Here is a 12,051-nt window from a genome sequence, read left to right as displayed (position 1 = left end):
TATAGCCTGTTATATGAAGTTGTTAACTTCTCATTTCAATTTTGGGGAATGTAACTACCCTCAAGACTGTTTGAGTAGCTGGATATGTGAGTTGTTACAAATGTGTTTCCCATCCCCACCCTCCCCCCCAGATTGAGCAAAAGTTTAAAAATCTTTTTTTCCCCTCATCCCTGATAGGAAAAGTTTCCACATAGCATTAATCATTTCTTAATTATTTCTCAGTTTGGGCTCAGAGTTGGAGACGCCTCAGAAATCTTTCTAACTACTCTGTGGGCCTGGGATTGACCATGAAAGAGAAGACTTTGTGCCAGGGCTGCTAATCTGAGTTCTACTGGATACATATTTGCTTTTCAAGAAGGATAAATGTGACAAGTTAGCAGCTGAGTTTCATGAAGAAATTCTATGGCTTAGGATGATCAGATGCAAAAACATTGCAGGCACAGCTGGAATTAAAGACCTTTTCTTTAGGGCTGAATCAAAGTAGTTTAGTAAATGATGTGCATCCTTTTTATGTTATAAAATTTATGTGGGCCTTATGTGAAATATGTAGTTTGATTAGGGAAGTTGCAGTAAACAGAGTCTTGTTAGTAAGTCCCAGTTCCCTTCAGAGACTAATGGGAACGTAGAGAACTCGTGTACTGAAATTTTCATTCTTGGCAGTAATGAGACCTTTTTCATGTTAGTTTATTGGTATTTGACCTCCAGTGTTTCCAGCTTTGTGCGTAAAACTACTGAGAAGATTGGCACCCTTCATACAAGCCCTGATCTGAAAGTGAGACAAGAACCCAGGGGTGATGAGCAGTCCTGTGAAGAGGATGTGAGTCCAGTCACTTGCCCAAAGGAGGAAGACATTGAGTAAGTTGTTGCTGAGAAGTCTGTGTAAATTCTAGAGGACATAGTTGTCAGTTTGAAGAGAACCATAAACTACATTTTTTTAAAGAAGAAGGCACACAGTAACTCTCTCCATTGTAGATTGTGTAGCTTTGTAAATACTGCAAAGTAAGTATTGGAAAATTACATCAACCAGTAGCAAGTCTGTTGAGACAGATTTTTTTTTTGTGTGTGTGTGTGTGTGGCCGTGCTGTGCAGCATGCAGGATCTTAAGTTCCTTGATCAGATATCAAACCCATGTCCCCTGCAGTGGAAGCAGAGGGTCCTAACCACTGGACCACTAGGAAAGAATTCCCGAGACAGAATTTTAATTGAGTGCTTCTTCTATCTTTGCCCTGAACAACTTCCCTCACCTCCAGATCTCTTCAAATGTCTAGGGTGTTAACAAAGCTGTATTAGAATAGGATGACCAAGGATCTAGGCCTTGTTCTGATTCTGCTTCTGCCTAGCACAGTGATGTTGGTGAGTAATGCTCTCTGGCCTGTAAGAAAAGAGCTTTGGCACTGATGTTGTTGTGTATCTTCCAGTGATATGCTGGTGGCATAGTCCTTGTGTTGTGGAGTTGCAGCAGAGCTCTTGGACTGGCACAGTGTATCTTATCTTTTCTCTGCTTTTTCTCATAGTTCAGGTGATCTGGGCATTGGAAGTACACAAGCTCAGCATCACCAGGAACTGAGATAGACTCCATGGACCCATGGAGACAAATGAGATAAAAGGGTGTTACCTTTAGAGTAGCTTAGTTATGAAACCATGTATATAAATATCAGAAAAAAGTACAGATAGTGCTGCGGCATTTGTATTTAAGGCAGCCCTCAGTCTGACCTGAGCCCACCTTTCCAGCCTCATTTCTAGCCACATCCTTCTAAGCACTTGAAATTCTAGTCCTGTCAGAGGCCTGGGTGTGGACACCTCACTGCTTTTCTTCACACGGTTCTCCCACCTGCAGTATTTTCTCCCCTGTTTCCTAAGGCGAATACTACCTCCTTGGGGATCTTGATTGCCTGTGTGCTGTGCTAAGTTGCTCAGTTGTGTCTGACTCTTTGTGACCCATGGGCTGTAGTCCGCCAGGATCCTCTCTCCATGGGATTCTCTAGGCAAGAATACTGGAGTGGGTTGCATGCCCTTCTCCAGGGGATCTTCCTGACCCAAGGATTGAACCTGTGTCTCTTATGTCTTCTGCAGTGGCAGGTGGGTTCTTTACCACTAGCCCCACCTGGAAAGCCCTCTTGATTGCCTAGTCAGAGTAATTATTCCTTTTTCTGTGCCCAGAGCACAGTGCTTATTCTTCTCTTTAGCATTTATTTTGTTTTCTTTTGTAATAGAGTTTTTTTTTGTTTTTTGTTTTTTTTTTTTCCATGCCTTTTCTGACTTGACCTTACTCATCTTGAAGCCATGGACCATTTTTTTTTTTTATACTTGTCTCTTTGCTTCGTGTAACATTAAGTACAATAGGTACCATTTAGTGAGCACTTAGAAGTATTTACCCAAGGAAGTTCTAATCCCCTGCAAATTTTTTCATACTTTTCTAGAGGAAAAGAAGAAATAACTAGTCACCCTCCAGAAGAGGACAAGTTCCAAGAGCTCACAATGGCAACAGCAGAAGCAATGTGAGTATTTGTGAATGAAGTTTTATAGTAAGTGAGAATGACTTTATGAGATCATAAGTAATGGTCCTGAGACAGTATGGGGCAGAGATGGCTTCACTGGGCATTGAAATACAAGAATTAGTACTAAGCTAATGTTGTCCTTGTTATCTTTATACTAAGATCATTTTTTTTTAAAGAGTTGAAAAAAAATATTGAAAAGGAACATTTATTCAGATGTTGTCTCTGTTAGGCTTATTTAACATGAAACAATTTGAAAACCACATAAAACGTAAGTTTCATACTTGTCTGTCTTGTATAGGACCAAGCTACAGGACCCACTGGTTTTATTTGAACCGAAGTCCCTGAGAATGGTTTTACGGGAGTGGCTTTCACTGTTAGAAAAGACATTTGCCATGAAGGACTTTTCAGGCATTTCAGATACTGGCAGCTCATCTGTGGAATCAAACCAGGATATGCAATTGCTTGATGAGTCAAGAAAGGGAATATTAGATGAAGAATATGAAAAAGAAGAAAGGGACTCTTCAGGCAATGAAGAAACTATTGATCAAACAGCATGTGAATCTGTAAATAGTCTGAGGGAGCCCTTGGATGATGACGTTTTCCAAATATGTTCTCCTTGGAGTATAGCAGACAGTCTTCAGAAGGATCTGGCTGAATTGACAACATTGTGTTTGGAACTGAGTGTATTGAATTCTGAGATCAAAAGTGCCAGTGGACATGGCGACCACACTTTGCAGCAGTGCTCTCTTGAAGTGCTGACTTGTCAGTTCCTAAAGAAGTACTTTTTTCTTCTGGATTTGAAAAGAGCAAAGGAGAGCATCAAGCTGAGTTACCCTAAAAGTCCTTGTGTTTGGGATACTTTTATTGAAGGATTGAAAGGTAATCAGATTGCCTTACTAAAGATAAAAATTTGTATAGAGGTCAATAGCAAGATGACATTTTTAAGTTTAAAGAAAAATATTTAAGTAGAAAATCATCTCTGTTCTGGTCAACCATCCATTTAGTTTTCTACTCAATTTAATTTAGTTTTCTGTTGAGATTGTTCCTTTTTTAAGAAATTGATCTACAACTCAATTTAGTTTTTAATAGTTCTTGCAGCTATTATAAGAAATTGGTTTTATTTTTCTCACAGTCATTGAGAAAATGATATAGCAGTGTTGGAGAAGTTGGATTTAAGCAAAATTTCATAAATGCTGATATGTGAAAACCAGAAAATCCCTAATGTAACTTACTGATAGAGAGATCGTATGTCTAAGTACTTAAACGTGCTAGTTATTAACTCTAAACCCTTTTCTGGCATCGTTTCATTTCCTCCTTCTGACACCTGGAGTGGATGGTGGCATTCTCTTTAGTAGATGAGGAAAGTGAGGCACAGAGAGATCATAATAGCTGAGTAGGCTCAAGTGCTGTGATACTTCATAGTAATGCAGATAGAATAGTTTATTTCTTGATAATATATCCACTCAGGACAGATGTTCCAAAAAATGGATTAGGGATACCAGTTCTGGAAAAAAAATTAAGGAATTTGGCATTAATGGTACATATGTACTATGTATATATACTATATACATATAGTATATATAATAGCTTATATATGTAATATGGATAATACATATAAAAAGAAGGCTTTTTCAATAGTAATGCTGCTGCTGCTGCTAAGTCGCTTTAGTCGTGTTCGACTCTGTGCGACCCCCATAGATGGCAGCCCACCAGGCTCCCTTGTCCCTGGGATTCTCCAGGCAAGAACACTGGAGTGGGTTGCCATTTCCTTCTCCAATGCATGAAAGTGAAAAGTGAAAGTGAAGTCACTCAGTCGTGTCCGACTCTTAGCGACCCCATGGACTGCAGCCCACCAGGCTCCTCCGTCCATGGGATTTTCCAGGCAAGAGTACTGGAGTTGGGTGCCATTGCACATACATGTTAGTTACCTGTTCCTTTGTCTTATTGAGTATGCCTTGCCTCCCAGTTTGATTTTAAGGTTCTTAAAAGCAGAGATTGTCTCTGTTGTGTTTTTTGTCTCTCCTGTGATGCTTTACAAATGTTGTAGATTGTTGATTAATGTGTTCGTGAATTAAGTTTTTTCAGCTATGAGATGAAGGGAAAAGGGTGTGCTTTGTCTTTTAGAAATGGTGAGTTCCAGTCCTACATATATAAAGATGGAAGAAGGAGACCTTCCAACAAGATTAAAGTTATTGGAGGACTCGGTTCCTTTTGACAGTCCTTTGTTGATTGCATATGCTGCCCGGTGAGTGGTCGTATATATTGTTCATATACATTAAAGCCCAGGCATTTTCTTGGTCTTAGTCTCTAAAGTTTTCCTCTATCACATGTTGAGCAGCTTCTTGTTAGTATATTTATTTTTATTTCTAATAAATATGTAGATAATGTAACCAAGTTATATTATCTTACTGAAGTTGGAGACTAATGTGTTCTGTTTTTAATTGCAGATTGTATGAGAAATTTGGAGAATCAGCCCTTCGATCCTTAATCAGGTTTTACCCATCCATTTTGCCTTCAGATGTCATGCAACTTTGTCATCATAATCCTGTTCAGTTTTTGGCCTATTTAGATAGTCTGGTGAAATCAAGGCCCGAAGATCAACGGTGAGAGGGAAAGAATATTTGCAGACTCTCTTTTCTTTTTTTATAAAGACTTTCCTTTCCTTTGTGGCTCAGCTGGTAAAGAATCCGCCTGCAATGTGGGTTCGATCCCTGGGTTGGGAAGATCCCCTGGAGGAGGAAACAGCTACCCACTCCAGCATTCTGGCCTGGAGAATTCCATGGACTGTATAGTCCGTGGGTTCACAAAGAGTCAGACAGGACTGAGTGACTTTCACTTTCTCTTGATAGAGCATTGTTTCTCTCATATAGTCAGTTGAAACCTTTTTACTGTTAACTGCCGCAGAATTGAGGTACCTGCTGTAGAAGAGGAGGACTTTGGCAGTCATGTACCACTCTTTCACAAATCACAGTGCACATCACAAATGTATACCTAACCACACTTCTCTGTCCTGCCTCTCTCCCTCTCAGAGTCTCAGATCAACAGTGTGAAGTTAAACTCCTGCTTCAGGGCCTAGGCTAAGACTGATAAACTTCCTTGTTTTCCCTGCCAGCGAGTGGATTTTCTGCTGCCTTTTTGTGATGATATCCCAGATTTCTGTGGGTGGCTCTCAGTTCCAGCTCTCTCAGCCTCTTTGGGCTGAGGCCTCTTATCCTATCTCTCCGTGGCAGTAAACACACATGTCCCTAGATTATTGAAAATGGCAACTTCCCCTCTCCCCTTTTCTGATTGGTTCACATTTGATATACTAGTATTTCTTTCTTTCTTTTTTGGCTCTTTGGTGTTTTCCTTTTTATCTTGAAGCTCAACTGTTCATTTAAAAGGCTATTAGATTTTCACCAGCACTTCTATCCATTTTTTAGCAGAAGGTTTTTCAAGTTGTTTCGTCCACTATATTGATCCCTTAATACCATTCTCGTCACATCAGGACAAGATATTTTGTCTTTCCTTTCTCAACGTGAATATTGATAGTTCTTCTCTCCGACTTTCTCTTAGGCCATCGTTCCTTGAGTCTCTTCTACAGCCAGAGTCTTTAAGGTTGGATTGGCTGCTGTTGGCTGTGTCCCATGATGCTCCCCCAAGCACCAGCATTATGGATGATGAAGGAAACCCCAGGTATAAAGGAGTCATTTCTAAGCTTGGCTGCTCCTTTGGAACAGAACTAGTTTATTCACATAGAGCGTTCAGGGCTTACTTTAGGAACAGCTGTGGAAGAGAGTTACCCAAGTCGTGTTAGTAATCAGACTGAGTGTACTCCCTAGTAGTTCTGAACATTTGTTTTGAATCACAGACCCTTTGAGAATCTGATGATTCCTGTCAGAAAAATACACATTCATGGAGAATTTTGCACATGATTTCAGAGAATTAAACTTGGCCTCTGATACTCTTCCATGGACCAATATTAAGAACTCTTGGTGATTAAACTTGTATTAGAGGGAAAAGTGTGTGTGTATTTGTTTGTGTGTTTTCTTCCTAGAAATTTGCCAAGGGATTTCTAGACAATGCTTAATCTAGGAATTTTTTTTCTTTTTTAAATTGTGAAAGTAAGATAACACCTTTATAGGAGACTTGGAAAATACAGAACAAAGTTACATATAGTTCAGCTGTATGTTACAATTATTTTTTAGTTGGAGTTTCAATATCAAACTCAGAATAATTAATAGAATGAATAGAAAAGTAGAAGGATTTAGTAGACCTGAAAAGCACTATGAACCAATTCAACATAGTTAAGATTTACACAATTTTCACACAACAGCAGGGTATAAATTCTGTTCATATTCCAAAAGATTATCAACCAGGAGTCACTGGAACATATCCAGGGACATAAAACAAGGTGCAAAAATTTCATGGTCTAAAGGTATTGAAATCATAGAGTCTGTTCTCTTATCACTGTGAAATTACGTTAGAAAACAATATCAAAAGATATTTAAAATAACCCATGTATTTTCAAGTGCAATGTGACATTTATCGAGAGAGATTTTTGACTGAGCCATTGAAAGCCTTAATAAAGTTAAAGGACAGAAAAGACATAGATGGTGGTTGCAGAGGAGAAGCATTTAATGGGAAATTAATATAAAAATGAGAAATTAATATCAAGGATACTTTAAAAGCCCCAAGTATTTGGAAATTAAATGTCCACTTTGGAATGATGGGTGTATCTAAGAATCTGTAACAAGGAAAATTAAAAAACATTTGTAACAGAACAAAAATGAAAAGAGAATTTATCAGAATTTGTTGCATGCAGCTGAAGCTGTTCAGTGCAACCAAATACAATATAGAGTCTTGAATAAGGTATTTGAAAAACCCAGAATTCACAAAAAATGCATGTTGATGCTTATAATATATCAGATATGTTCCTTATGTTTTCTTCCTAAAGACACTTTTTAAAAGTTCCCAAAATGCCTGTCTTACATGCCTAGAAAAAAGGTCTGAAAAGATATAAAGTGGCTATCTGTGAATGATAGAATTTTGAATTTTCTTTTGATTTCTAAAATGTATAATTTAAAAAAATAAACAGGTATTTGTCATAGGAAAGATAGTGATTTTAATGTTTTGAAAGCGAAGTAGAAATGTTTGAAAAATATAATGACGGAAAAAATATAATTAAAACTCTATTCTTACCTATTAGCTGACGAATAAGCATTTTTGTAGAGTTTATTTCGTATCTAATTTACTGATATTTTTTCAATTCTCAGGCCTCATTCTCACTTGTTTTCCTGGGGTTACAGTCAGCTCATCCTTCATCTGATTAAACTTCCTGCAGATTTTTCAACAAAAGAGAAAATGACTGACATCTGTAGGTCTCATGGGTAAGTGAGAATTTTCCTAGAAGCTGAAGTTAAGGTTAGAGTCATTTTAGTTAATAACTTTGTAGTTAAGGGACTGAAGGTATATGCTTTGTCATTTTTTTCTTTTGGCTAAAGTGCTTTTTTGTTTTAAGTGATAATAAGCATCTTTTTTTGTTTTAAATTTTGAGCATATTTTATTTTGTGTGTACATGAGACTGGTCCATGCTTGTCCCTTTCTCCCTCTTCTGCTTAGTTGGTCACTCCATTTCTCAGGTCTATTTAATTAAGTACCAGGCTGTGTGATACAAGTTGTAATTGATACTGTTTCTGGGAAGGGAGAGATCAGAATGGGCTCAGGGAGGAGGTGAGACTTGGAGGTAAGCCCTAAGAATGGGGAGGGTTTGTATTTAGAAATGAGCCAGATAGAGGGCAGGTCAGCTGAGACAAACAGCAAGATCAAGGCCATGAACTGACAGGGCTTTTTATCTGTATCACATATTAGTCAGTTATTTATAGCCCAAAGGTGTTACCTCCTGTTATCTTTGGCTTCCCCTGCATTACAGTCTTTTGGAGATAGGGACATGCGTCTTCCTTTTCCCTTGGTGCATAGTTCATAAAGTAGTAGGTACTTGATGCATATTTGTTCATTGGTAATGAGGGGTGAGACTGGCCAGGTGGTGGGTCATGAGATCATATAAGACCTTGAAAGGTGGTTAAAAGAATTTATGATCAGCGGAGACCCTTTTAAACTTTTTGGTACAAAAATGGCATGACAAATGAAGGTTTCTAGTTCATACGTGAGAAGGATTGGACACAAGAGATAAAGGCCAGCTAGGAACCTGGTGCAGTAATTCAGGTATGACTGAATTGATTCCAGGGCAACAGAAAGAGCACAGCCAGTGGGACATTTCAAAGGAACACACAGTGGGAGCTGTAGGTACTGGGTATAGGAAATCAGGAAGGGGAGAGTCAAGGAGAACTACCAAAGTTTGCATGTTTGGGGAAGAAATATGCTCGTTTTGTATTAAACCTTAAAGTTTATAAAGTATATAAGCTTAAAAGTCTGATAGTTGGGGCTTGGCCTTGAGTTCATGCTTAGTCGCTGTTGTGTCCGACTGTTTGTGACCCCATGGACCATAGCCCACCAGGCTCCTCTGTCTGTGGGATTTCCCAGGCAATAATACTGGAATGGGTTGCCATTTTCTCCCCTGGGGGTTCTTCCCAAACCAGGTATTAAACCCAGGTCTCCTGCATTGTAGGCAGATTCTTTACTGTCTGAGCCACCAAGGAATTAGTATTTATCACTAAGTTTAAGTTTTGTTTTTTTATAAGTGCTCTAGTTTCTGAGGGAATGAAAGTATTCTAAAAATATTTTATCACGCTGTCCAATATGGTAGTCACTAGTCACATGTGGCCATTAAATCCTTGAAATATGTATTGGTCAACTGAAGAACTGGCTTTTACATTTTATTTAATTTAAATGTAAATAGGGACTTCCCTGGCAGTCCAGTGGATGAGACTCTATGCTTCCAAGGTTCAGGGAACATGGGAACCATCACTAGTTGGGAAACTAAGATCCCACATGCCTCATGGCACAGCCAAAAATAAATAAATGTAAATAGCCACACGTGGCTAATATTACTGTGTTGGACAGCACAATGCCATATAAATTCACTGCCTTTTGTTCTTCTCACCAACTTTGGTCGCTTTAAAGTTTCTGGCCTGGATATCTTATTCTCTGTTTGGAGCTGGAGAGAAGAAGAGAGGCCTTCACCAACATTGTGTATCTGAGTGATATGAGCCTGATGGAAGGGGACAATGGTATGTAAATTCCAATTGGTTACTCTTGGTTACAGTATTTTATAAATCACTACAGACTTTCCAGTAAAGAAATGTGGTAAACATTTCAATGGTCATATTCTTTATTCTAGCTACTTGCCAAATTCGTGGAGTTTTTTGGATCCTTACTACTTGATATATCGTGAAATCGTAACTAGAAATAAACTGCAGGCAACTTTTCTATTTCACATGTGCCTAATGTGTGAGGCATTCTACTAGATGCTTTTCCATCTAGTTTAAATGAAATAACAAACCTGTGGGATAGTTACTATTACTTCTGTTTTACAGAAGCTATAATTGAGGCTCAGAAACAGGACAGTTAGTTTCCCCACAGTCATACAACTGGTTAATGCTGGAACTGGGGTTCAGGCCAGGTCCAGCTGTCTCTAAAGCTCATGCTCAGGTATTTTTCTCTGTATCCTGTTGCCTTTTTACACAGCCCAAAGTTAGAGATCATAAAGATGAACTTAGAGTAGCAGTCACATTTTCCTAAGCCTTTACAAGTATTAAGGTACTTTTTTTTTTTTTTTTAAATTTTCATCAATTTTCATCAATCTGTAGAGTTCAGTTCAGTTCAGTTACTCAGTCGTGTCCAACTCTTTGCGACCCCATGAATCGCAGCACGCCAGGCCTCCCTGTCCATCAACTCCCAGAGTACACCCAAACTCATGTCCATTGAGTCAGTGATGCCATCCAGCCATCTCATCCTCTGTCGTCCCCTTCTCCTCCTGCCCCTAATGCGTCCCAGCATCAGGGTCTTTTCCAATGAGTCAACTCTTTGCACGAGGTGGCCAAAGTACTGGAGTTTCAGCTTCAGCATAGAGCTCACTGCTAAAAGTTTAGTTTCCATCTGTCATCAAGTTTGTTCCCATATACCCGGTTCACCTGCCCTGGCTCCATCCCCTCTGGTGACTACTGCTCTGTTCTTTGTATCTACATGTTTGTTTTTGTTTGGTTTGTTCATTTATTTTGTTTTTGTTTGGTTTGTTCATTTGTTTTGTTTTTGTTTTATGTATTCTACCTACGAGTGAAATCATGTGGTGTTTATCTTTGTCTGACTTATTTCACTTAGCATAATACCCTCAAGGTCCATCTGTGTTCCACAAGTGGCAAGATTTCTTCTTTTTTTTATGGCTGAGAAGTATTCCATAATGTGTGTGTGTGTGTGTGTGTGTGTGTGTGTGTGACATCTTCTTTATCCTTTCATCTATTGAGGGGCACTTAGGTTGATTCCACATCTTGGCTATTATAAATAGTGCTGCAGTGAGCATAGGGGTGCATATATCTTTTCTGATTAGTGTTTTCATATTCTTTGGATAAACATTAGAAGTGGGATTGCTGGATCAGATGGTAGTTCTGTTTTCAGTTTTTTGAGAGACCTCCCTGTTTTCAACTGTGGCTGCATCAGTTTACATTCCCAACAGTGCACACAGTTCCTTTTTCTCTGCATCCTTGCCAGTATTTGCTATTTGTAGACTTTCTGATGATAGCTATTCTGGCATGTGTGAAGTGGTATCTCATATGGTTTTGATTTGCATTTCCCTAATAATTAGTGAACTTCCAGATATTCAAGCTGGTTTTAGAAAAGGCAGAGGAACCAGAGATCAAATTGCCAGCATCTGCTGGATCATGGAAAAAGCAAGAGAAGTTCCAGAAAAACATCTATTTCTGCTTTATTAACTATGCAAAGCCTTTGACTGTGTGGGTCACAATAAACTTTGGAAAATTCTTCAAGAGATGGGACTACCAGACCACCTGACCTGCCTCTTGAGAAACCTGTATGCAGGTCAGGAAGCAACAGTTAGAATTGGACATGGAACAACAGACTGGTTCCAAATAGGAAAAGGAGTACGTCAAGGCTGTATATTGTCACCCTGCTTATTTAACTTACATGCAGAGTACATCATGAGAAACGCTGGGCTGGAGGAAGCACAGGCTGGAATCAGGATTGCCGGGAGAAATATCAATAACCTTAGATATGCAGATGACAGCACCCTTATGGCAGAAAGTGAAGAGGAACTAAAGAGCCTCTTGATGAAAGTGAAAGTGGAGAGTGAAAAAGTTGGCTTAAAGCTCAACATTCAGGAAACTAAGATCATGGCATCTGGTCCCATCACTTCATGGCAAATAGATGGGGAAACAGTGGAAACAATGGCTGACTTTATTTTTTTTCTGGGCTCCAAAATCACTGCAGTTGGTGATTGCAGCCATAAACTTAAAAGACACTTACTCCTTGGAAGGAAAGTTATGACCAACCTAGACAGCATATTGAAAAGTAGAGGCATTACTTTGTCAACAAAGGTCCGTCTAGTCAAGGCTATGGTTTTTCCAGTAATTATGTATGGATGTGAGAGTTGGACTGTAAA

At 39.0% G+C, this 12,051-nt stretch overlaps 1 protein-coding gene across 5 annotated transcripts in view; it reads left to right on the top strand.

Moving 5' to 3' along the window:
• Nucleotides 1-12,051, top strand: part of HPS5 (HPS5 biogenesis of lysosomal organelles complex 2 subunit 2) — a 43,497-nt gene that overhangs the window by 23,587 nt on the left and 7,859 nt on the right. For all 5 annotated transcript variants that reach the window (XM_055581302.1, XM_055581301.1, XM_055581299.1 and 2 more), the window contains 8 exons: nucleotides 706-855; nucleotides 2,421-2,498; nucleotides 2,797-3,377; nucleotides 4,623-4,743; nucleotides 4,946-5,101; nucleotides 6,054-6,173; nucleotides 7,754-7,867; nucleotides 9,561-9,667. In XM_055581302.1, the coding sequence (XP_055437277.1) occupies nucleotides 706-855; nucleotides 2,421-2,498; nucleotides 2,797-3,377; nucleotides 4,623-4,743; nucleotides 4,946-5,101; nucleotides 6,054-6,173; nucleotides 7,754-7,867; nucleotides 9,561-9,667 (1,427 nt within the window). The remainder of the gene's footprint in view (nucleotides 1-705; nucleotides 856-2,420; nucleotides 2,499-2,796; nucleotides 3,378-4,622; nucleotides 4,744-4,945; nucleotides 5,102-6,053; nucleotides 6,174-7,753; nucleotides 7,868-9,560; nucleotides 9,668-12,051) is intronic.

This window comes from Bubalus kerabau, chromosome 5 (genome assembly GCF_029407905.1).
Source record: "Bubalus kerabau isolate K-KA32 ecotype Philippines breed swamp buffalo chromosome 5, PCC_UOA_SB_1v2, whole genome shotgun sequence".
Taxonomy (NCBI): Eukaryota; Metazoa; Chordata; class Mammalia; order Artiodactyla; family Bovidae; genus Bubalus; species Bubalus kerabau.
The sequence above is the reverse complement of the archived record's forward strand: the minus strand, read 5'-3'. Positions and strand labels throughout refer to the sequence as shown.